This window comes from Nanorana parkeri, unplaced genomic scaffold, assembly GCF_000935625.1.
Source record: "Nanorana parkeri isolate BGI_ZX_2015 unplaced genomic scaffold, ASM93562v1 scaffold296, whole genome shotgun sequence".
Taxonomy (NCBI): Eukaryota; Metazoa; Chordata; class Amphibia; order Anura; family Dicroglossidae; genus Nanorana; species Nanorana parkeri.
The window spans coordinates 699425-725225 of NW_017306564.1; the positions used below are offsets into that span (position 1 = coordinate 699425).

General features: G+C 39.5%; 1 protein-coding gene across 1 annotated transcript in view; it reads right to left on the reverse strand.

The window, feature by feature from the left end:
• FMN2 (formin 2) overlaps positions 1-25169 on the reverse strand; it is a 65282-nt gene extending 40113 nt beyond the window's left edge. Inside the window, exons 1-9 of the mRNA XM_018557712.1 lie at positions 25136-25169; positions 25006-25090; positions 24634-24918; positions 22720-22864; positions 19078-19165; positions 18194-18255; positions 12648-12739; positions 10103-10232; positions 5938-6084 (exon numbers count right to left, since the gene is read on the reverse strand). Coding sequence (XP_018413214.1) covers positions 5938-6084; positions 10103-10232; positions 12648-12739; positions 18194-18255; positions 19078-19165; positions 22720-22864; positions 24634-24734 — 765 coding nt within the window. The 5' untranslated portion in view covers positions 24735-24918; positions 25006-25090; positions 25136-25169. The remainder of the gene's footprint in view (positions 1-5937; positions 6085-10102; positions 10233-12647; positions 12740-18193; positions 18256-19077; positions 19166-22719; positions 22865-24633; positions 24919-25005; positions 25091-25135) is intronic.
• Between the last annotated feature and the right edge of the window lie 632 nt (positions 25170-25801).

Sequence of the window (25801 nt, forward strand, 5' to 3'; positions counted from 1 at the left end):
GGTTGATTCACCTGCCTCTTGAGGATTGACCACAAGTTCTCAATGGGGAGTTTCCTGGCCATGGACATAAAATGTTGATGTTTTGTTCCCCAAGCCACTTAGTTATCCATTATGCTAGAAAAGGCATTGTCCGTCACCAAACTGTTCTTGAATGGTTGGGAGAAGTTGCTCTTAGAGGATAATTTTGTGCCATTCTTTATTCATGGCTGTGTTCTTAGGCAAAATTGTGAGTGAGCCAACTCCCTTGGCTGAGAAGCAACCCCACACATAAGTGGTCTCATGATGCTTTACTATTGGCATGACACAGGACTGATGGTAGCGCTCACCTTTTCTTCTCCAGACAAGGTATTTTCCGAATGCCCCAAACAATCGGAAAGGGGATTCATCAGAGAAAATGACGTTACCCCAGTCCTCAGCAGTCCAATCCCTGTGCCTTTTGCAGAATATCAGTTTGCCTCTGATGTTTTTTGTGGAAAGGAGTGGCTTCTTTGCTGCCCTTCCTGACACCAGGCCATCCTCCAAAAGTCTTCACCTCACTGTGCATGCAGATGCACTCACACCAGCCTGCTGCAATTCCTGAGCAAGCTCTGCACTGGTGGTACCTCGATCTCGCATCTGAATCAACTTTAGGAGACGTCCCTGGCACTTTCTGGACTTTCTTGGGCGCCGTGAAGCCTTCTTCACAACAATTGAACCTCTCTCCTTGAAGTTCTTGATGATCAGATAAATGGTTGATTTAGGTGCAATCTTAGTAGCAGCAATATCCTTGTCTGTGACTCCCTTTTTGTGCAAAGCAGTGATGACTGCACATGTTTCCTTGCAGGTAACCATGGCTAACAGAGAAAGAAGAATGATTTCAAGCACCACATTCCTTTTAAAGCTTCCAGTCTGTTATTCTAACTCAGTCAGCATGATAGAGTGGTTTCCAGCCTTGTCCTCATCAACACTGACAACTGTGTTAACGAGAGAATCACTGACATGATGTCAGCTGGTCCTTTTGTGGCAGGGCTGAAATGCAGTGGAAATGTTTTTTGGGGACTAAGTTCATTTCCATCGAAAAGAGGGACTTTGCAATTAATTACAATTGATCTGATCACTCTTCATAACATTCTGGAGTATATGCAAATTGCCATCATACAAACTGAAGCAGCAGACTTTGTGAAAATTAACATTTGTGTCATTCTCAAAACTCTTGGCCAGGACTCTAGATCAGTGGTCCCCAACCCCCGGTCCTGCAATATGGGGCAGTGCAGGGTCCCGGTGTTCGAACACCGGGGCCCCGCACTGCCAACGGGCTTCACAATACCACATAATTGCAAGTACAGCCAACATAGGCAATATTACACTTTAGGATAGCAAAGTAGCCCGGTGCAGTATGCAAAAAACTGCACACTGTGGTCAGCAAAAAAAACAACAAACAGTTAATATTCCAAATGGTGTCGCAAATGAGTATGTTGAAATGGTGCAAGTATATCCAATCCAAGTGATGATATCAAAGTAGATATGTCCCATCAAATTGCCATAATAACATCGCAGGACCTGCGGTAGTCAGATGCAATCTTGCAAACGCTGCACAATGTTATCAGTGTGAGTGGACAACATATATATTCAATGCTCTAATGGTAGCCAAACTGTGTAGTGCACAAGGCTCAGGAGAAAAACCGTGCATCTGAGCCATGGATGCACTAATACAGGTACTCAGCTTTGTCCTGGCTTCTATTCAGCTGGCTACCTTGTTATCCCAAGGTGTGATATTGGCACTTCGTTTGGACATATTGATACCAGCTATGTCGGCTGAACTTGCAATTATGGGGTATTATCATCTGCAGTGACTTTTTTGGTTACAATACTCAATGTATTGGCTTCCACATCTCTCAACAGCAGTTTTTTGTATGATTTTTTATGGTGACGTCACTAAATAACATATTATTTGGGGCTGATTTTTATCATGCATGATGAGTTTAACATATGGTCTGGCCAGACATTTCAGACAGCATATTTTGGGTCTATATAACATTAGATATTAAGCAGGACAGATGCATCAATTTATGGTTCCGAATTTTGTATTTCCATTTTAATACATTTGCACACTTTTAAAGAAGTATGTTTTTTTATTGATTCCAAGGGAGTACATCCCTACTAGGGGTTAGTTCTTAATGTTTTATATTTATATTTATAAATAAAGAATTATAAAAAAACATCTATCAAGAAATAATATTACTGGGGTCCACTAATACCAGTGGTAGTGTTACCAGCCATCTGCTGCTTCTGCAAAAGTATCATGGCCAAGTGACACTTCTGCAAAAAAATTAAAAAGTAAAATTTAACATCATAAGAAACCATCACCTCCCATTTGTATCTTAATGTTTTATATTTATATTTATAAATAAAGAATTATAAAAAAACATCTATCAAGAAATAATATTACTGGGGTCCACTAATACCAGTGGTAGTGTTACCAGCCATCTGCTGCTTCTGCAAAAGTATCATGGCCAAGTGACACTTCTGCAAAAAAATTAAAAAGTAAAATTTAACATCATAAGAAACCATCACCTCCCATTTGTTCTCAGAGTGTTGTAGCTCCTTTAGAAAGGTAAACTCATGATATGTACCTGTGCTTCCTGCTGGTTTAACTAGAGCATTGCATTAGAGGCACTTATCACTAAAAAATAGACACAAATTCTGCTTAGAACATTAAAACAGTGCCAGATTTTAGAGTGCAAGGGTTCCTGTTGGGATACCTGTTCCCCATGTTTTACACCTGGCTTGGACTTCAGTCTTTGTCTATGCTTGGTTGTCCATTTGGAACTTTGCTGTGTTTGTCTGTTAGTTCACCAGCTTTTTTCAGCAGACAAACCCAGAAGCCATGACATTAAGAGCATTGCACAGCATATCACCAACTTCCGTAAAGGGGTTTCCAGCAAAGACAAGGATAGGGGTACCAATGCCAACCAATGGTGTCAAAGGAGATATGCATCAATCCATAAAGGTTTTCCATAGTCATGATTCCAGACATTGTCCTTCTACTGGACACCCTGAAACACCTGTTTTTAGACCACACTGGGGACATATGCAGTTTCATTACCTATTCTGGTGGCTCCTGCTCTTGTTGCTTCTCCTTTTATAGATCCCACTGCAATATGGGCTCAATCTACTGTCACACTACAGTCTTAAAGAAGAACTATGGGGTCAGGGCTTTTCCCCATAGTTCTCCTAAGAGTAACGGGAGGACACAAACTAGCGTCCTCCCGTAATTTTTTCCCCTGTTGGAGCAAATTGAACCATGCTTTATAGGGTTTTTTTTTGCCTTCCTCTGGATTAACATTGGGTAATTGTGGGCATAGTGTTCTGTTTAGGCTTTTCTTCTTTTTTTTTCTTTTCTTTGTATCTCTATAGGTTGGACTAAATGGACTTGTGTCTTTTTTTCAACCTGACTAACTATGTAACTATGATGGGCTCGGGCGTATTCGCAGCTACACGTGCCGAGCCCCCCAGGAAACTGACAGCGCCGCAGCGCCAATCACAGACACTGAGACATTATCCCGGTCCGCAGCTGCCAAAATAGTGAAATGTCTCCGTGCCTGTGATTGGCGCGACGGCGCTGTCAGCTTCCTGGCGGGCTCGGCACGTGGAGCTGCAAAAACGCCGGAGCCCATCACTATTGGCTAATTCAGGCCGATAAATCTGCATGTTTTATTTACACAAATAAAAGGTATCACTTAAACTACAAACGTTCTGAATTGATCAATGACTAACACAATACATGACTCTACTACTGCAAAGTTAGGCAAAAGTAAGGGTTCATGTCACCAAATGCAGAACAAAGGAGGTCAGTGCTGGAAATTTTCTGTCTCTAATAAACTGTACAGTGGTACTTGGTTCACAAACGCTTCTGTTCCCGAACAATTCTGTTCGCGAACAGGAAGTTCGGCAAAATTTTGCTTCCATTCACAAACTGGTCTTGGCTTCCTCTAGTCAAGAACGCGGTCTGATCACAGTTTGATTAGTTTCACGACCAATTCGGTTTGCGACCAGAATCATGGAACGAATTGAATTCCTAAACCGAGGTACCACTGTAATTGCAGATCTGAACAGGAAGTAGGTAGATATATTTGTCTCTGACTGGATTTTGCTTTGGCCGGGGTTGGTAGGGAGAACAGGATTAATCAAACTATCACCTAGACTTCTGCACCTGCCAACAAGTAGTGTAGCCCACTTTTTTTAACAAACTGCTCCAGCGGTCTCAGGTGTGAAGAGTGTCTTCCCCAGACTACATGTTTCAGTTCTTTCCATAGATGCTCGATAGGATTCAGATCAGGGCTCATAGAAGACAACTTTAGAATAGTCTACTGTTTTGTTCTTAGCCATTCTTTGGTGTTTTTAGATGTGCTTTTGGGTTATTACCTGTTGGAGGACCCATGACCTGAAACTGAGACAGAGCTTGCTGACACTGGGCACTGCATTTTGCTACAAAATTCATTGAGAGTCCTACTGAGATTCAAGGCACCCTGTGCCCCATGAAGCAAAGCAACCCAAAACATAACCAAACTTACTCCATGTTTTACAGTAGATACAGTGTTTGTTTCTTTGAAAGTTTTAATTTTTTTAGAGCTAATGTGTGCCAAAAAGCTTCAGCTTTGTCTCATCTGTCCAAAGGACATTATCCCAGAAAGATTGTTGCCTGTCAAAATGTATTTTAGCAAATTGCAGTCTCTTTTTTATGTTTGCTACTCTCTTTAAAAAAGTGATCGGTGGAGTGATCAGACACTAATCCCATCTTTTTGTACCCTCCCAACATACCTGTCTACCTGCCTTCTCCCTTCCCCTACTACACAGTCTTGAGCCTTCCTTACTACCCCTCCATTACATAGCTCCATTGCCTTTTTTCCCTCAGCCCTTCAGAATCCTGTATTCAGGGACAGGAAGCCAGTCAGAGATTCAAACAGATCTGGGGAACTCCACTCTGGGAAAGATGTAAATATTTGGGGAGCTTGGGGTCAGTTTTTAATGGCAGCCTCAAGGTGGACCAGTGGACGTAAAGTAAATTTTGAATTTACATGTTTTGATCAGTTTTGTATACCAGCCTCCATAAATGTAATATTCTGCCTCTGTGATTGGTTCACTGCTTTTCCCAATTGTTCTCTAGTTACAACAGTAACCTGACCATGTGATTGTAGCAGGCAGATCTTTCCACTTAGCTTACAGGGAAGAGTAGGTGAATGTAATGTAAAGGGTCTACTTTGAAAATTACTGCCAACTAATAAGCTGGGCCAATGCCATTCGCATGGCATTCCCACCACTAGATTGAGCTGAGGAGCATAAGAAAAAGCACATCGCAAGCACTTTTACTTTTTTTACTTTTAAATGAAAAAAGCTTTCTGCTACCTGTAACAATGTTAATAGAATGATAATTATCCAGAAATATGAGCAAGAGTTTGATTTTAACCCCTTCATGACTGAGGCCTTTTTTTCATTTTTTGTACCCATGTTATATTCAGGAAGAATTACATAAAGCCATATGTGTGCACTTTTTTTTCCTTATTGTGAATTCCAGCGGTGCCTTCCATATCCCTTCACAGCAAGTGAGAGCAACAGAAGAGGAAATGGGAGAAATTAGTCTTGGTTTTAGCTGGATTGTGTATGTGATATCTAGTGTTCTGTAATATCTAGTACTCTGTATGGCATGTGACACTGTGAGGTCCACTGAGTTTCCATTATTTCATAAAGGCACCCCAATGCAACTAGCCATCACATGTGTATTGCATTGCACCACAAGGCATGATAAGGTATTACCATGCCTTGAGGTGCAATGCGATTTAAAAAAAGGTCATGCACTTCTTTAGTGCAATTTAGATGTTGCAGACAGCATACACATCGCACAGGTGTAAACGGGGACTGAAAGTTTCTAAGACCTCATTCTTAGAATTTCATACTTACGTTGCTTTTGACATCTTTCAGTTTTGGCAAAATATCTAATGCAAATCCATCAGCTTGTCCCCTGGTCCTGTTTCCTCCATTCATGTAGTTACCAATTGCAAGAATCAATCCTAAAACACGCAGCACTGCAGGATCTTCTTTTAAAATCTAAACATGGGTAAAGAAGCAAAGTGAACATAAGGAATTTAGCTTTTGTTTTTGATAGTGTTTTTTAAATTTCATTTTAAACATGGGAAATAACAATGAAAACCAAAATACTGTCAATTAGGATATTCATATTGCTCATATGTCTTCAGATATATGCATTCTCAAGCCCATATAATGCCACAGTCATGTCAGGACTATTTTGGGCTAAAAGGAATTAAACTATAAGGCCTATACATATTATTGGGCATCCTGGAATCCATCTTGGTTCTGTCTATTCTATCAGTATATAAGGTGAATTTGAGTTTGTGGTTTCTGGACAAAGACTCTAACATCAGCAATTCTTAGAGCCTTACCACATACATTCCCAGGTTGTAAATTGTGGGGGTACTAGACAACAATGACGAGAAAAGGACTGAGCATGGCACCAGACTGTGTTAGAATGATATTAATGGAATTGCCATGTCTCAAACTTAACAAAGAACAAAAGAGACTACTATGATTTCTTTTTCTTTTCTCGTTAAAGGAATAAGAGCTCACTATAAAAGTTACCTTATATACAGTATTATTATTTGAAAGAAATTGTATTAGCAATTTCAATTGTATTATTAGTCTTGCATGAAGCATCTACATACTTACCTAATTGAGTAATTTTTATATATATTTTATATATATACAGGTGAAACTCGAATAATTAGAATATCGTGCAAAAGTAACTGCAGTAAGTGCTGCAAAAGTGGCCCAAACCAAGTACTGAGTACATATGCATGCTTGTACTTTTCAGAGGTCCGATATTGTTCTATGTACAATCCTTGTTTTATTGATTGCATGTAATAATCTACTTTTTTGAGGTTGTGGATTTGGGGTTCTTGGGGTTTTCATGAGCTGTAAGCCATAATCATCACAATTATGACAAATCACGGCTTGAATTATCTTGCTTTGCATGTAATGAGTCTATCTCATATATTAGTTTCACCTTTTAAGTTGCATTAGTGAAATAAATGAACTTTGCACGATATTCTAATTATTCGAGTTTCACCTGTATATATATTCTTACAATATTCAACCTATATTCCTTGCATATTATTTGGTTGTACTCATTGAAACATATTAGTATATATTATTAATATGGTGTTTGTTTTTTTTTTAAAGTACAAATAATTATGTTGGGTATACGGTTATTTTGTAATCAGTATGAAAGTGAGTAACCACTGTGTCTTAGTACAAATGACTTCATTCTCAATGTATGTGGAAGAAAATGTAATTGTTGTTCTTGTTCAGACTTTCTCAAGCTATATATCTATTAGAGAGACAGTAAGTCGGACAGGTTCCGCCAAAGAACAGACCACCCGGTTAAATGTTATGGTTTTGTTCAAGGCTTAGGTCAGAGGCCATTTCATGGAATAATATTGGAATTTTAACCCCTTCGTGACTGACGACGTAGCCAGCATCGGGGCTGTTTAAACAGACTCCCGGCGACTTTTGCCACCGGGAGTCTGTTTAAACTTGTAGAGCCGACTGTCGGCTTTACAACAGAAGCGATTCTGGCGAAAACTGGGCATGTTGGGTATCGTTTTACTCGTTGTAACCTCATCTTTTATATTTCATTTAAAAAATTGGTATTTTGTTGTGTTTTGGAGCATTTAACTACATTTATCACTAAATTTTGGGGTTTAATAAGGAGTTGCGCTAATATTGCGCAACATAAAACTACCACCATTATATTGTATAGGGTCTTGGCATTCAGAAAATATATAATGTGTGGGGGTTTTAAGTAATTTTCAGGCCTAAAATGTGGAATATAACATGGGTGCAAAAAATGAAAAAAAGGCCTCAGTCATGAAGGGGTTAAGGCAAAATCCAGAATTATTTCTAGTCCAATATTGCCCTCTTCAGGTAATTGCAGGGATAATTTTTAGAAAAGTGATACCTTCCTGACATAATAATTAGGATGAGATAAGCCCTCTCATCCCACATTTTTGGGTGATAAAAGTTAGGAGAATATTAAGAGTAGGGGGACGGAAAGACTAAAAAAAAAAAGGAAAGAATATACAGGTGGACATACATAGACACCGGAGTGAGAGATCTGAAGGTGATTGACCAGGGGAACTGAACCAAATAGGAACTGAACATCTCTTGTCCCTATATTGACACAGAGCTGACATCTCTTAAACAAAATAATTTAAAATTTTTGGTAAAGTATACATTTCTATTTATCTGTAGGCAATTGTCTAGCCATATATATCTAACTGAACCATTTGGTCATTGTTAGCATCAAGTTTGAATTGGAATAATTCTAGCTGCAGTAAGAATCGTCTCTTTTCAATCTTGGGAGAAATATTTCTAGAATCTCCTTGAAGCTGATTTCAGTTTCTAGTCGATGGTTTTGTTGTGATATATACATAAAATAAAATAACTTTGTGGAAGTTTGTCTTTACCTTAAATAGATTCTTGGCTGATAGCCAGTTCTGTGCATAGTATTTTAAGTGAGTTCATGCTCAGTAGAACTTTGAGCTTGTGAACAATCTGTTGGCTGGGAGAGGTCACATGTTGAATGTGCACATTATTTTGTCACATTCTGTTTAGTTACTGAGAAGCTACTAATTACATTCCAGGAGTTAATTAGTTTTGTTTCATTAATATTTGAAATAATATCCTGCGGTTTTATTTTATTATTATCTTTGTTGATCAATATTATTGAATATTTTTATCCATATTCTTTGTTGTCACCAGTTATATTTTGATTAATATTTTGCACTGATTTTTAGTTAATAAATATATATATTTTTGCACATTATTGTTCTTATTTTGTCTTCAGGTTAGCACAAATAAAGAACTCTAGTTATTAGTTGATTTGTGAAAATAAGATGGGAATCTCCTTAATTACAGATCCTTGCTTGTTTTCCATAAATAGAAAACTGTTTTTATTTTATCAGAGTAAACATAATGACAGTCAACTCACATTGGTTTGATGCTGGTGCAGCCAAACCAAACCAGCTGATACAGATGGACATCAATGGTGAACAATGGAATTTTTCAATGGTGACTGTTACTGACTGCTCTCTGCTACACACTACAATTGATTAAGTCATCTTGACTGTCCCCTTTGCAAGCGCCAACAATCATCCCACGTTCAAAGGCTGTTAAATCGCGTTGTTTACCCATATCTTCAGAAAAAAAATCACTTCTACTGCTTTCCCTATTTCACTTCTACTGCTTCCCTATCACAACCTGCTTCCCTATTTATAATGGTCTGGCCCTCTAGCAACTTCAGCGCAAAATTATAGCTAATTTGCCTACCAACATCAGGTGGTCATAATAATCTGGCCACTCAGTGTATATACAAAAAGTTTTTTACAGATGAAATAAGGGTTGTTGTTTTTTCTTCCAATGTTGCACATTTTTGTGACAAAAACAAATAAAAAAAACAAAAACAAGTAAAGATAATTTATTTAAAAAATATTAATGGTTTAAAAAATAGAAATAAAGGGGAATCAGCAGAAATATGATGGGGAGGGGGAGGGGTCAATTAGGACTAATTAGGGTTAACTAAGGTAATAAGGGGTTAAATAGGAGAATTTATTTTTTTTACTTGTAAGGTTGCCTTAGCCCATATCCTACTTTTCTCTGCAAATCGAAGGTCATAATGTTCTAATGGGACTTTGTTACTTTGTATCTCTAAATCATGCTTCTGAACAGTGTTTACAAACACTGTTAAGATGGTCAATATTTGATAGTAGCCACTGCAACCACAGTTTGTAAAAATGGCACAGACAGTAAAAAGGGCAGGAGGATCGGCAACAGTGGGGTAAAGGACAGGGTGTGCTACATATGCCCTTTGTACTTCGCTTAATTGTTTGGGGCCTTACATAGTAAGCCTAAGGTCTGAGATTGGTTGCAGATGTAACTATCAACTTTGTAAACAATTGGTTTACACCGCTGCCACTAATTATTTGGGTAAATTTACAGTTATTACAGTAAATTTAGCATAACAATGTGTATAACAGATACACTAACTAACCTTACAAACTTTCTGCAACAATTCAAGTTTTCGATGAATGGCGCTAATGTTTTCTGATATTGTTGACTGCAACAAAATGCAAAATACTCGCTCTGAAAAATTTGGTATAGTTGTCAATTCATAGAGGAACCTGCATGAAGTGAAAACAACATTAGACAAATTAAATACATGAGTAATACTTTGAATACAGCTACATTTGCATAGATATTAGAAGCATAAATATTATGACAGTAAGGGGGATTACACACCAGACACACGCTAAAGGGCTTGTTCACACCAAGCGCGGAGCAGATCCGGACCAGAGCAGGTGCAGACCGGATCAAAACTGTGTCCAATGTATTCCTATGGTATTTTGACCTCCAGTTCACATCGCAGCGTGCGGATCCAGACCAGATCCAGACCGGATGAAAAAAATGCGGCAATTCCTATTTTACCTGCTCTGGATCTGGTCTGGAACGCATCTAAAACGCATCTAAAACGCAAAAACGCATCAAAAACGCATGCAAGTGCCTGAAAGTCCATGTTAAACTTAAAAAAAAAATTTTCTTTTTTTTTACCAAAACCGGCCCTAAACGCATCCAAAACGCGTCTAAAACGCGCCTAAAACGCGGCACAACCCACAAAAACGCATCAAAAACGCATGCAAGTGCCTGAAAGTCCATGTTAAACTTAAAAAAAAAATTTTCTTTTTTACCAAAACCGGCCCTAAACGCATCCAAAACGCGTCTAAAACGCGCCTAAAACGCGGCACAACCCACTACACTGCGTGTGCAGAAACCTGACCGGATCTGGTCTGCATTTGGTGTGAACAAGGCCAAAATGCTCAGTGTTTGCATGCGGCTGGTGTCCATTGAGTGGGAAAGGTGTGCAGCGGTGCCTTGCATTTCAAACTGATACATAAAGAAGTGTTTAAGTTTTTTTTACTTTATTTGGTGTACACTGCATTCAGGTCTCTGCACAGCACAGTGTGCTGCACTACACTTCCAGTGCCATCCAGTGTGCTGCGGAAAAATGCTGCATGTCAGAATTTTTCCACACATCACACTAGTCTTCACAAATTTATTGCAATAAAGCTCTAAATAATCACTATGCAAGAAACTTAAAGACTCCTTTAAAAACAAGGTTAGTAAATGTTAAAAAATGTAGTATCTCTTTCCAGACCTGGAAAAAAGACCAAATTAGAAATTGGATATAAATAACAAGTAGGTTTATTTGATGTCAAACATCAGGAAATATTTTGCAATCTTTCCAAAACAAACCTTTGGTTGGTGTTCCTCTATAAGTTGACCTTAGGCTCGATTTACATATAGCGGTTGTGAATTCAGTGCTGTTTTATGCGCATTCGTCCGTGCAGCACAAAAATGCGCATATGTTAACATACGAGCGGATTCCGCACATTTGCAGCTTCTACTATAGCTACTACTATAGCCGGAACATGCTGAATCCGCCCAGAATATCACGCTTGGACTTTTTTACACGATGCACATCTTCGTGTTGCGCGGATGTCATGCAGGTGTGAACACAGTACATTGTACTGTATTAGATTTATGTTTTGTGCATTTTCGTACCTACGAATACTCGCGGAAAACCATTATTAATGTGAATGGAGCCTTAGACCAGGGGTAGCAAACCTCCGGCCCTCCAGCTGTGGTGAAACTACAATTCCCATGATGCATCTCTCTTCGGGAGTCATGTCTGTGGCTGTGAGAATCTTGCAATGCCTCATGGGATTTGTAGTTCCACCACAGCTGGAGGGCCGGAGGTTTGCTACCCCTGCCTTAGACATTAGAAAGTGGCCAGATGTGCAGATGCAGTTCCCTTGAAGAAAGTATTTTTATAAAAAACAGAACATAAACATGCATGCTCATCTTGCTCTAAAGTGTATGTTTGTGCCTGTGGAGCAATTCGGAGGATCATGAGCAGAGGCTATATAAGCATCCCTTTGTGAGATTCCAGTTGCATGTGTTTTCGTAGAGAGGAGGACACACATTGAAGATACACTTAAAGTCCCCACCCCACCCCGTTATAAAGTTTCAGTATCTGTTGATCCTGCCAAAAACTGTTGTTTTAATGACGCTGACAGAATGCATGATGTGCATAATTTTTGGCAAAACTGATTGCAATAGACTGGTGGTCTAAAGCATGATGAAAACAAATATTGAATAGGTAGTGGTGCTTCCCATATGCCGAGCTTTGCAAACATTTTAATAGCGTATTTTAAAATGACAAATGCCTCTGCACAGAAGTGCTTAGGATTACTGCCATTTTTCTTCTGTTTGCTGTAAAATGTTTTCCTTTGTATTGCAGCTTTATTTTTCTACGAGTGAACAGACCCACACAAGCAAAATTTGATCTATTGCCTCTAAAGACAAACAAAGATGTCATTCATCATTCAGTCCTACTGTCTTCTTCACCCACAGTGCTACATGCACATTGCCAAGTTATTCCCTGTGTAATATTATGTCAGAATAAATTAATATTTTATTTACTTTATACATTTCTGTTTGCTAGCACATAGCAAAAATGAAACTAAACTGTTACTTACTGCTCAGGTTTGTCCAAGGGTTTTGAATGTTCCTTGTTTTTTGAAGCTTTGATGTGTTTTTCAATCTTCTCCTGTTCTTCTGATACAGCTCTCTGTGGATGCATGAAAAAGTGCATTACAATGAAAGGAATACAAGATCAATCCAAAGTATCTCGCTGTGCCTTTTGCCTCACTGTTTCCGATTACTATTCTTGTAATATATCTACATCCTGTACTTCATATTCTTATTCTTATGTACTATTTCTTAAAGGAGAACTATGAGGTGAGTGCTTTTCACTCACCTCATAGTTCTAGCCGACCTGTGACAATGAGACTGTCACAGGTCGGCTCAGTAGATTGGGAGGTGAGCGAACACATACCGGCGTTCGTTCACCTCTCGATCCTGTCACGGCTCTCTGCCGTGACAGGGGAGGGGCTGCATTCCCCCCTCCCCACTCCGATCCGCCAGCACCGGCTGGCAGGACGGACGGGGGAGGGGGCGGGTACAGCTGGCTCTGCCTCTGGGTAGGCAGAGCCAGCTGTCAGTCACGCAGCTGGGCGGATCCAGACATAATTGTCAGGATCCGCTTCAGCTGCGGCGTCTCAGTATACCGCGAGCTGCAGCTCGCAGTATACTGAGCCTAGGGTGACGGGAGGATGATAGTTTGTGTCCTCCCGTTACCCTAGGGAGAACTATGGGGAAAAGCCTTAACCCCATAGTTCTCCTTTAATTGCAGTCTGTCTAGGTGTCATCTGACACAGCCATCCACACATCACATTGCTGACTATTAGTTACACATTCCTGTGTATAATAAAAGGTTCAGATTGATGTCCAGCCACTGCCAGTCCAGTCCTTATTGCACTGTTTGTGTGTATCTATTGGTGTAATTGTGTATTATCATTATTATACAGGATTTATACAATGCCGGCAGTTTGCACAGCACTTTAAAAAACATGGTGGAGACAGTAAAATTAAGCTGGCTATACACCTATAGATTATCTGCAGATTTTCTATGGTCAGATGGAAAAATTGCAACCAGGGCCAGCCTTTGGGGTGTTGGAGCTGTGCGGCCGCACAGACGCCATGGGAACAAGGGCGCCCGGCGGCCGACACAGCTCGTCCTCAGCCAACCGACATTAGAGCGCTCCCTCCTCCGCTCCCCCCCTTCAGCGCTGTCCTCGGATGCGCTAAAGCCTCTGGGGGGCACAGGAGGCGCTCTCATGTCGGATGGCTGAGCGGTAGGGAGAAGAGAAGCCACAGCTTTCAGGACGGCCGACCAGTGAAGAGAGTGGAGCCGCTGTCATCCAGTCAGTCTCAGGATGACAGCGGCTCTGTGCGTGGCCGAGCGGAGGATCGGTAAATATCAGTGATAATTACCGTTCCTCTGTGCATCGTCTGATCATTCCAGTGTTTGTAAATAACTGGTGACACATAGTACTATGTGTCCCCAGTTATGAATGAACAGGATGTGATTTATATCACTTCCTGTTCATTCATGATTTTATGAATGGGGAGTAGCACTCAGTACAGAGGCTTCTCCCCATTCAGAAACTGGTGGTATATTTTTACTAGCATCAGTTTCTGCCTGAATGGGAAGCCTCTGTACTGAGTGCTTTCCATTCATTTAGAACAGAGGATGCTGAAAAAGAGATTGAGGAATTTTTGTCCTCAATTTCTTTTTACTCAGCCATTGGATTCAGTTCTGGAGGCAGGGCGCATGAGGTCATATGACATCGCACATGTTGGGCGCCGCCATCTTGGTGTATATCTAGGTATACACCAAGATGGCGGTGCCTATATCGGTGTGTGACATCACCTGACGCCATGCATGCATGCTCCCCGCCTCCAAGATGGTGGCACATATTCACAGAACGCGTCGGTGGACAATATGGCCGCAGCGCATTCTCAAACAAATTACTATGTGCCTGAATACATTTTTCGTATATTCGGGCATATCGTAATTAATTAATGTAACATGTAGTCTAGGTTTTGTGTTCTGTTTTTTATTTTTACTTTTCTAGATGCATTTACTTGAAAAAAGGGTCGGCATGAAATCCTGACACTTTATTTTTATAGACTCTATTTTAGGTTGACATTTATTGTTTACAACTTGTTTGCCTACTATTCTTTTATTTAATAAGAATACTTATATTGTGCCTACAAGTTTAATACCTTTGAATAAAAGTTTTATTTTTATCATACTTTTTAATATGTTTCTTTGGGGCTTAACAAAATGGGAGTCTTTACATGGTGCGCATATTGGAGAAATGGGTGTGGCCACTGAGGGGTGTGGCTACTGAGGGGCACTGTAAAGCTTTCCCACACAGGGTGCTTAAAGGCCTAAGGCCGGCCCTGAGTGCAACACATTCCTCCATCTACGCTAAACTGTGTGGATGGAGGAATCTCCCACTGGACCAAGCTTCAGTATCTTCCTAGTTGGCCCCGCTGGCTGTCAAAATACCTAACTTTATTGGATAAAGGCATTGTTCAGGTGTTTTGAGAGCCAGCGGGGCAGACTAGCAAGATATTGAAGCTTGGCCCAGTGGGAGATTGCACCATCCACACATTTTAGAGTGGATGGAGGAATCTGTTGCACTTTTTCCATCTGACCATAGAAAATCTGCAGATAATGTATAGGTGCATGGCCAGCTTTACAATACACTTTCACTAAATGTACCCTGCTTGTGAGAGCTTACAATTTACAAGGAGGGGAAAATGGTACACAAGGTAAAAACTGAGGGATAAGCCGATTGAAGGAGTAGACGTACAGTTTCAAAGAAGTAATGGGATAGGCTTCCCTGAAAAGGTGGGTTTTCAGGGATCGTCTAAAGGCAGTCAGAGTAGGAGATCACCAGATAGGTTGTGGTATGGAGTTCCAGAGGATGGGAGAGGCTCTGAAGAAGTCCTGGAGGCAAGCATGGGAGGAGATGTAGAGGGGGCTAGAAAGCAGGAGGTCTTGCTCCTGCTCCGTGCAATGGACGGTTTCTGTCATCTTTTGAGACAAGGTTGGTGACCCGTATGAAATTTGTGGATGGCTTTGTTGGTAGTTTTTTTGTTTTATAAGTTAAGCTATTAAAAGCCAATAGAGGGAATGGCAGAGAGGGGAGGGGGCCACTGAATGGTTGGAGAAAGTGTATGGTGTCATTATAGATTACCCCCTCTTTGTCCATACATTTAGAACCTTACTGCAAGCAGAGTTGGGCAACATAGTGGACTGCTCTTCATTGATTGGTTCTAGGTTTCAAAGATGCAAAGTAGGCAAACTCTTTCTCTTTGTGCTCAGCCTCAGGGTACTTTGTGTGGCTATAACTTCTGATCTTGTTAGCGTGATAGAAAGAATAACCAAAAGACTGGGATATGAGGGGGATGGCACAAGACAAACTATAAGAACAATATTGAATAAGGCCAATAGTGACATCCTGGAGCCTCCATCTGATTCTATCACGTACATCATGCCTCACTGTGACGTGTACTTCAATGTTTTCACCCTAACAGCATCTTTTGTTCTTATTGTGTCATTTTATTTAACACATTGGGGCTGATTTACTAAAGGCAAATAGACTGTTCACTTTGCGAGGGAATTTGTACTAAGCAGGGGAAGTTTGCCCTTAGTTTGCTGACTTTTTTAATTTTCCGTACAGATGATTGGGCATTCTTTACGAAGTGAAGTTTCACCACATTCACTAAGCTAAAGGAAGCTTCCCCTGCAAAGTGCAAATTCTCTTGCAAAGTGAACCGCCTATTTGCCTTTAGTAAATCACCCCATTATGTTTTACTCTCAGTGGCTTGCTGCTGCTGAAGCTTTTGCTTTATTTTACATTCTTGTAATGCACAAATGTATCCCAGCCATTAACTGCTATTCAGTTCTTGACCTTGACTTTGCAAAGCCCTATTAGGTCAAGACACTAAAGCATAGTTCAGTTTTAGCATTTTCAGTTTTCAACTACCACCTTTCAACTTTACTAGACGTTTTATCACACAAATCAGCTGAATTAACCAAATGGACATGATCAATTTTTGGAGTATTTTGTATGCAAAACTCAATTTACAATGATTTATTGCACAGGTTTTCACCCCTAAAATATTGCTATCACTCGGCTAGCATTAACAGTGTGGTTCAAACCATTCTAATTGGAGATAATATTTTGATTCATGAGAAATAAAGGCTTTCAGTAGTAAAACCTATTTAATTAGGGTGTAAAGTTATTAGTGATGCTCATATCCATATCCTTTTCTTTATTCTTTTTTGATATATGGTGGATATATTTTGGTGGGGTCATCTTACATGAGCTTGGGATTCCATTATTTGTATGTATTATATATTTCAGCAGTTAAAGCCTATCTGCAGGCAATATTTTTTGTTTTGTGCAGAATTAAGAATATTTAGGGGTTTATTAAAAAATGATTTCACGCAAGATCTATGCAACTTTCATACAGCATTTTGTCCAATTATATCCATCTAGAAAATGTGAATGTTTGGTGGAGGTTATGTGAATCTTGTGGGAATAAATGTATCCATACGTAAAACAAAATTCCGTCAGATTTTACTTTTGTCTGTGACCCCAGTAAGAAGACTTTCACCTCCTGTCCCTGTTACAAAAGGACAAGAAACTTCTTAACTGGAAGTGAGAAAAAACTCCTAAATAGGAACACAGGCAGCAGTAAAAAACATATACATTATGTATGTGGTGCTTGAAATGACTACAACATATGCTGTGTTCAATTCAAGTAGAATTGCAAAAAGTCCCCAGAATTTCAATATTGTTCAATTTACCTTTTTATTGTGAAAGAATCATCACATATGGAAATATTGCCAACTTTTTTTTTTTATTATTGCCCTACCCCAATGCAATATACTATGTTGCCTTGAGTAAGGGAGCATGCAAGGCCCTGAAAGGTCAGCTATACAGTATTACCATTTATAATGATTCTTTCACAGTAAATAGAACACTACTGAAATACCGGTGACTTGCATTTATAGCTATAAAATCCTGACTTTACTTATAAAACAAAAATAAACCTTTTGCTGGAGTTGAGAGTTAATTAATAATTTCATGCAAATAAAATAGATTTCACAACAATTTTGTATGCAAAATTAAGGTTTTGATAAGAATATAAACATGTGACAAAGTAATGTGTTTGGTAAAATAACTTATTAGTAATTCTTAAGGCTCTAGCCTGTATCAAACTTCTATTTAGCTGTACATATATTAAAGCATTGGTGATCATAAACAAATGAATTGCCTTTCATAATTTCCAGCATTTTTGTTTAATTTTAAGGCCTCATTCAGATGGGGCACACAGACTGCGTTAAAGTGCGGACACCCGGACCCGCACGGATGTGCAAGTTTGGGTGTGTGGATGACACCGTACAGCATCCTCCCATAGGGAAGAACAGGCTGCTGCATGCAATTACATGCAGCACATGTCCCTCCAGGGAATGGCCTGTTTACGGGCGTGCACGCCACACAGACGTGTACGTCCCATCTGAATAAGACCTAATTTTGCAAACACAAAGAAAAAATGTTTTAGCCAATATAGACATGTAATTTTAAAAAATACTTACATTTTCAAACAAAGCTTGAAGAGTTTCCAAATCAACAACTGAATAGTCCATTTTTAAAATGGCTGAAAAAAAACAAAAAAAGAAGTGTTACAGAGTGTTTAGGTTCTATGGAAATTCAAATTTGTGTCAACCCTGATCAATGTAAATGATATGTATATAATTTGTCCATGCACCTGTTTATTGATTGGTGTATTATCTGGTTCTATAGAAACAGTTTACAGATTTGTGTTTGAATTGGATACATATCTGTTTGCCTGGTGTGTGACTTTTAGGGTAATATATATCGTAAAGAAAGGCATGTCTGCAATCCTACTGATCCTACTGATGATTAAATTGTGCTTCTGTAACCAATATTCTATTACAATTACAGCTGTATCCAACTACCAACATTATTTTCCGTAAACATAATCTATTAATTTTACCAGTGTTTGCATATTTTTTATTGCAGAAAGTTTGTAGTTTAAGTGATACCTTATATACTCGAGTTATTACTGATACAATCCTTTGGGTTCCCTTAGAGCCTTTCCTTCTCATCCCTTGGAGAATTGTATAAAGCTTCAGGAAGGGATCTAAGGGGTCCCATAAGCTTGGATCTGTAACAACTTTAGTTAGCAAATAAAAGGAATTGCTTGATGACTAACATGATAAAGTACTCTACTATTGACATATTTTTAATTGCTAGCAGTTTGCCAGAAGGTTTAAGCTAAACCCCAAATGATCACTTACCAGTGTTTGATATACATGGGGTTTAGCCCTTTATCATATGGATACACATAAAAATGTTTGTCCTACTCTTGCTATATTTTACATAAACTGTAAACACACATATAAACACAAAGTTTAATTTGTTAAAATATTGTAGTTTTAAAAATGATTATGCTTACCATTCTGAATATCCTTCATGTCTAAATGAAGACTAGACATCAATATTCCCACAGCTTGTGACCTTTTATTGTTTAAGAGCTTAACAACCTGTTGAGAAAAAAACATTTACTATTTCTTCCAATCCTAATCATGTATAAGGTTTCACTATAGCTGCACCCACTTACTTCACTCATTATATACTGAACCATGCCAAGCTGGATCTTAAGATATTAATATATATATATATATATATATATATATATATACACACATACATATACACACATACTAGGGATGTCCGGATACCACTTTTTCAAGACCAGGTACTTTTTATCAGGTACTTGCGGATACCAATTACCAATACTTTTTCTTAAAGGGACATGTGACATTTTTCTAAAACAACACAGACTGATGGTTTTAGGGCAGATTCTCACCAGACCTAAATACATGTCAACAGAGCTGAATACATTTCTCCACAGCAGGGCTCTGGGGGCAGTGGCTATGCTGATTAGGCAGGTGCCAACCTGAAATGCGGCGTGGAGAGTTGAACAGGCTCCGACTCTGGGGCTGTACGTGCAGGGTAGGGCTGTCCATGGCTGTGGCCATGGACAGCTACTGCCAGGTCCCCAGCAGACTGCCTGAGGTTGCCGCAAGCACGGTTTAAAAATGTAAAGGCCCGGTATCGGCCTTCATTATTGGGGCAATTAAACAAGTACAAGTACTCTGGAAAATGTCCGGTATCGGCCCCGATACTAGTATCGGTACATGCATATGTATATAGATATTGTCCCATGTTGGAGGCTCAGATGGTTAGGGAGTATGCTTTACAGAGCTTTGCTTCCTACTTTATTACTCTCTTTGTAACGTATGTTTACATGGTGGTTGTTAACGTAATATGTTCTTTTGCTCAGTCAGGCAACAGCATGGCTCTCTCACTGCAGGCTCTAAAGGGTATCCAACAGTAAGAAACTTAAATACCATGTTGCAGCAATGTTCAGCAGGCATAAGCGCAATGAAGTGTGCAGGCACAAATACCAATAAATAGAGTTTGATTTACTAAAGGCAAATAGGCTGTTCACTTTGCAAGGGAACTTGCACTTTGCAGAGAATGTTTCCCTTAGCTTAGTGAATGTGGTGCAATTTCACTCTGCAAAGAATACCCAATCACATGCAAGGAAAATTAAGAAAAAGTTTTTTGCTTGCATATGTTTGGATGATGGAAGTCAGCAGCACTTCAATCCATCCACTTCGCAAGGGGAAACCTCCCCTGCAAAGTACAAATTCCCTTGTAAATTGAAGACTCTATTTGTCTTTAGTAAATTAACCCCTGAATCTCAATATTCAATCCCCCTCTCTGATCTCCAACTTCTACAATTCTGCAAGTCTTACTACATTATTTTCTACTTATGCAAGGTTGGCCATAGCTATTTGCGGATAATTGGTTTGACTATTAATCACTTCAAGCGAGTGGCCGTATTTATACGGCCAGCCCCTAGAATCGGTTACACCAAAAACACGGCTGCTGCAGCTGTGTTCTTGCTACCATTGTAAACAGTCAGCGATGGCTGTTCAGATGCAAACAATCTGGCGTCTATACAGCCGCTGGGTCGTTTATACCGAGTGGTGGAGTGTGCGCTCCGCCATCGCCACCGGCTACCCCGGGCTCCGTTGTCCCCCGTGTGGGCCTGAGACCGGCACGGCAGGTCTCCCTGCATCGTTCAGTGGGAGATCAGCAAGCTTCTAGCTGCTGATCTCTCCTCTGATCACTGGACCCCGGAAGTGATGTGTATTACATCACTTCCAGTGTCACTGTGCACCCTCACCAGCTCTTAGAGCCAGGAGAAGAAGTTGGTGAAGCAGATCTCTGCTTCATCAGCTTCTTTGGGGTCCCTAGGTGACATTAGGATGTCAAGACCTGTCACATCCTATTTCCTTCTACATGGGGGATTATTAGCCCCCTATGTCATAGCAATACAGTTAAGTGTAAAAAAAATAATTAAACTGACATAAAAAAAATTAAAACAGCAAATAAAAATTAAAAGTCCTCCGCTCCCACATAGAAGCACAAACACTCCTACATGCAAAAATAAAAATTGTGCACACATGTTACATACCGCTGTGAACGACAGAGAGAGAGAGCAATAATTCTAGGACCATCAATTAATGTTCATACTAAACTGATGAGCAGTAAAAGTTTTTAAAGTGTCACCAATGGGAAATTTTGGGTATTGTTTTTGTTTTTTTTGCGGTTTCACGGACGCATGCAATTTTAAGGCTTCACATGCTTGGTGTTTATTTACCCGGCGTGACCCCATATTTTATATTTTACCAAAAAAGTGGGTATTATATTCTGTTTCTGTGCACTAAATTTCACTTTAGTGTATTCTATCCTAAAAATACTGGTTTGATAAACATTTGCGCAATTACCGCAATTATCATGCAACATAAAGAAATTGCAACTAGCATTTTTTTTACTCTACAGGGCCTCTGTTTTTGAAAAATATATAATTGTTGGGGGGGGAGTTAAGCTGTTTTCTAGCCAATATTCAGATTTTATACAATGAGAAATTGCTCCGGACAGCAATTGGTTGACAATCTCATATCTGCAGGCCAGTAAATGCTTATTGGCCAACTGCTTTGTTTTTTTTTCAGGCTAAGCACATTTTCTGCGAGTACAGAAAAATATCTGTGGATACTGCCAGAAATCCAGTGTCATTGTGGCATCCTATGCACTGAACGCAAATCTCAAACAATGTTCTAAGTCCAGGTCTCCTCTGTGAACTACAAATTCCATCCTCACTATGTAATGGAGAGGCGTACATGTTTGAAATCTAAATCAGGAGAGCAGCCATGGGAGATAATGTTGCTTGTTCATAGATACAGTACAGTAAGTGAGCATTGCCACCCTGGGACAGAAAGTGTGTTCCTGGAAGGATCACCAGGAAAAAATTAAAAAAGTTGAAAAAGAAAACTAATGCAGCCACAGCATCAAAAGACTCATACGTTGCAATATATTACATTTTTGTTCTTGAATGTAGATACACTTTAAGCATGAGAGCTCAGAGGCACACTTCACTATTGTTATTTATTGCAATGAGAGCTTAAAATACAGTTACATGACTGAAAATATTGAATTCACTTTAGGTTAAGCATTGTGAATTAAGTCTATTGTCTGCTGGCATAGCAGTATCAAACAGAGAACACTGTAGTTGGTTACATTTTTCTTGATAAGGTTTCTCCTACTCCTCCTATAGGGTTCTGTATTGTAATACTGTTATGTACACTAAGGAGACAGCTACATTATTACCATGAGGTCAGGCAGTTGTCAGACATCTGGCACCCCTAACCTTGAAGGGTTCATGTACATTGTCATCATACTCAGAAGCAATATACAGTATGCTTTCAAGTGCTTCTTTGTTTCTTTAACACAAATGTCACAATATCCAGAAATCCATGCCGGATTTTCACTTTGCTCCCTGTTTCTGGGCTGTCAGCCTATGGTGTCTCACAAGGCTGCAGCCAATCTGCTCTCCAAATTTGAGTTGTTTTGCCTTTTAGTTGCTAAATGTACAGTTAGAGAAGTTAGTTACAACTGATTTTTGACATCGTTCATGTGTTAGCCGAATATTTGCAAAAAACGAAAAAATAATATTGAAACTTACTTGCTTAGACTTTGTCTTGGTTATTGTATCAGAAATGGGTTTCTTTTTTTCTTTGATGGCAGTTTTTGAAAACAGACTTTCCAGCTCATGAACATCTACCTTAGGTTCGCTAACAGACTCCCATACCAGAGGGCTGGTAATATCTCTATGAGCAAACAGAGAGTATATTATGATTTTAAATAATGAACTGCTGCATCAATAATATTTATAAAATCAAGAAAAATATATCACTGTAGGGATGTAATAGGGAACTCCATATGTAACTAGTCTGAGTAATGAAAAGTGGATCTGGTTTAAAAATATAACTCACCTCTATAGCCCTGCTGTCCTTTAGCTTATCTACGTATATTTTAAAGTTTCACTATCCTTCTGCGGTTTTGAGACTTACTACAGGCAGTAACAGCATCAGAATGCATGGACCTGAAAGTGCTACTGTAGTTCATATTTTTGTGAAGTTATAGTTCAGATAGAGGATGTTTTCAATTAGGGAAATGTTATTAAAGTAGAACTCCATGATTTTCAAAAGTTAACCATTGCAGTGGGGCTACCCCCACACTGCAAGGGTTACTCGTTAGTTTTGGTCTAGGAAACGGAATAAAGAAGGTACACTTAAGTGATCTTTGGTCCTGTAGCAGTCAGCACTCACCTCTCTCCCCCTCCGTCCCGGATGTGGTATGTCCCTTGGCGTCTTCATGTCTAATAGACCTGTTAGACATGATGTCATCACAGGTCCTTAGATCGCTGTTGCCCAGGGAAGAAAAGGCTATGGGGACCAGTCTAGCAACAAGGCGGGATCTAGGATTAGGTAAGTATATTTTCTTTATCTGCGACCCTAGACCAAAATGAGCAGCTAACCCTTGCAGTGTGAGGGTAGCAACACTGCAAGGGTTGACTTTTGAAAATCCTGGAGTTCCTCTTTAAATGTATTCTACAGAATAACATTTATTATTAGAATTAAAACATAAGCTTGTGATTATGTGCAGTGAAATCTCATTATTATTATTATGTTATGCTCTTAAAAACATGAAAAGGGTTTGTGAATTTAGCATGTATTATAGGTATTTTTAAATCAGTTCCATAGCTGGGCTATAGCATTGCAAATTTGTGTTAATTTTAAATTAAGAATGCATTTAATGTCATTATTCTGGGCATAGATTGCCACTACGCACAGTGTGAATTTTGCCAACTATACCTATTTGAAGTCATGATATGACAGCTCAGCACTTTTCCATCCATAACTTTTATACGTTTGCCATATTCTGTTAATTTTTTTATGATAAATTTAACAACCTGAATACCATTTTGTAAAACTACCAAAAAGTCTGTTTTCCTTTTTGATGTGTTTGGTGGAGAATGGCTTGTGAACTTCTGAAAGATGGTATGCAGAAAAATGGCAAACATTTCTGTGCGCCACTATTTATATAAAATGGTGGCATTACTTCTGTGCCTGACTGTATTTTGAATCCCTTTTTTTTTACACTAATAATCGGTCTTATATCATGTCTAGTCTTAGGTACTCACAGACTAAAATAGAAAAGAAAAAAAGAAAAACTAAAAACAGGTTAGGGGTGAACATATACAAAACTGTTTTCTTAAGGGTTCCAGATATGATCATATGTAGCAATCAGATCAATTTGCAAAGTACAGATTCTTTTTCAATTCAGTGGCTAACGTTCAACTGAAAGATCATGTACCTGGTCAGTAATATTTTCAAGCTGGGATAGTAACATAAAAATAATATTTCTGATGAGTAATTGTATTGTTTTCTGTATAGCTATAAAACACAGTAAAATCAAGGAACTTGAAGGCATGTCGTATTTAGCTATGTAATGCAAATAATTATGCTTATCCTTACCTGCAGTTCATTTATACATGTTCGAACATATATACATTTAGGAATTTATATTGTAATACCTTTTTGCATGTAATTCAATTCTTGTCCAGTAAAGGGGTTTCATTGGCTTTGTTGGCTCAATAGCAGTTTTTCTGGTTCCTTTTTCATGACTCAGTCCCATTGCTAAAAATCCAGCTGGCAGAGGAGGTTGTAGAAAACCTGGTAATGATGATGTGGGTGGTTGAGTCTGAACAAAACATGAAAATGGTGAGGAATTTTGTGAGACACCAAATGGAGGTGGTGGTGGGGGTGGTGGAGGAGGAGATGCTATATTAGCCGTTGGTGGTAGTGGAGGGGGAGGAGGAATAAACTGAATTGCAGTAGTGCCTGGTAGAGGTGGTGGAGGAGGAATAGACTGAATTGCAATAGTGCCTGGTAGAGGAGGAGGAGGAGGGGGAGGAGGAATAGATTGAATTGCAATAGTGCCTGGTAGTGGTGGTGGAGGGGGAGGAGGAATGGATTGAATTGCAATAGTGCCTGGTAGTGGAGGGGGAGGAGGAATAGCCTGATGTGCAATAGTGCCTGGAAGTGGTGGTGGGGGAGGAGGAGGAACTGTAGTTGAATTAAATGGCGGGGCTTGCTGAAGATGGAAAACTGGGCTAAAACCTGACAGTGGTAGTGGTGGTGGAGCAGGAATTGTAGCAGCACCATGTGGGAAAATAGGTGGTGGAGGTGGAATTACAGACATACCTAGCTGTGAAGGTAATGGTGGTGGGGGAGGTGGAGGAGGGCAAACTACACTTACATCTGGCATAGAAGGTGGAAGTTGAAAATGATGAGCTGTATTGCTACCTGGTAGGGGAGGTGGTGGGGGAGGAGCAGGTATTGCAGCAGGGCCTTGTAACATAGATAGTTGTGAAAGAGGCACTACAGGGGCACCTGTAAATAAGGATAAAGGAGGAGGTGGTGGAGGTGGAGGAGGGGAGGACGAAACCTTAGCAGTGCCAGCAACTGGAACTGTAGATATATATAATGATGGAGGTAGTGGAGAATGAGGAATTGCATTAGTACCCATGCAAAAAGGTAGTGGTGGTGAAGCAACAAGGACTGTGGTAGGACATGGTACTTGTGATACAGGAGCTGTAAAATTAAATGTCTGTTGAAGTAGTGGTGGGGGGAGAGGAACTGAGTTGTTACATAATTGTTGAGGTAGGGTAGTTGGAAGACCATTGACTGAATTTAATCCAG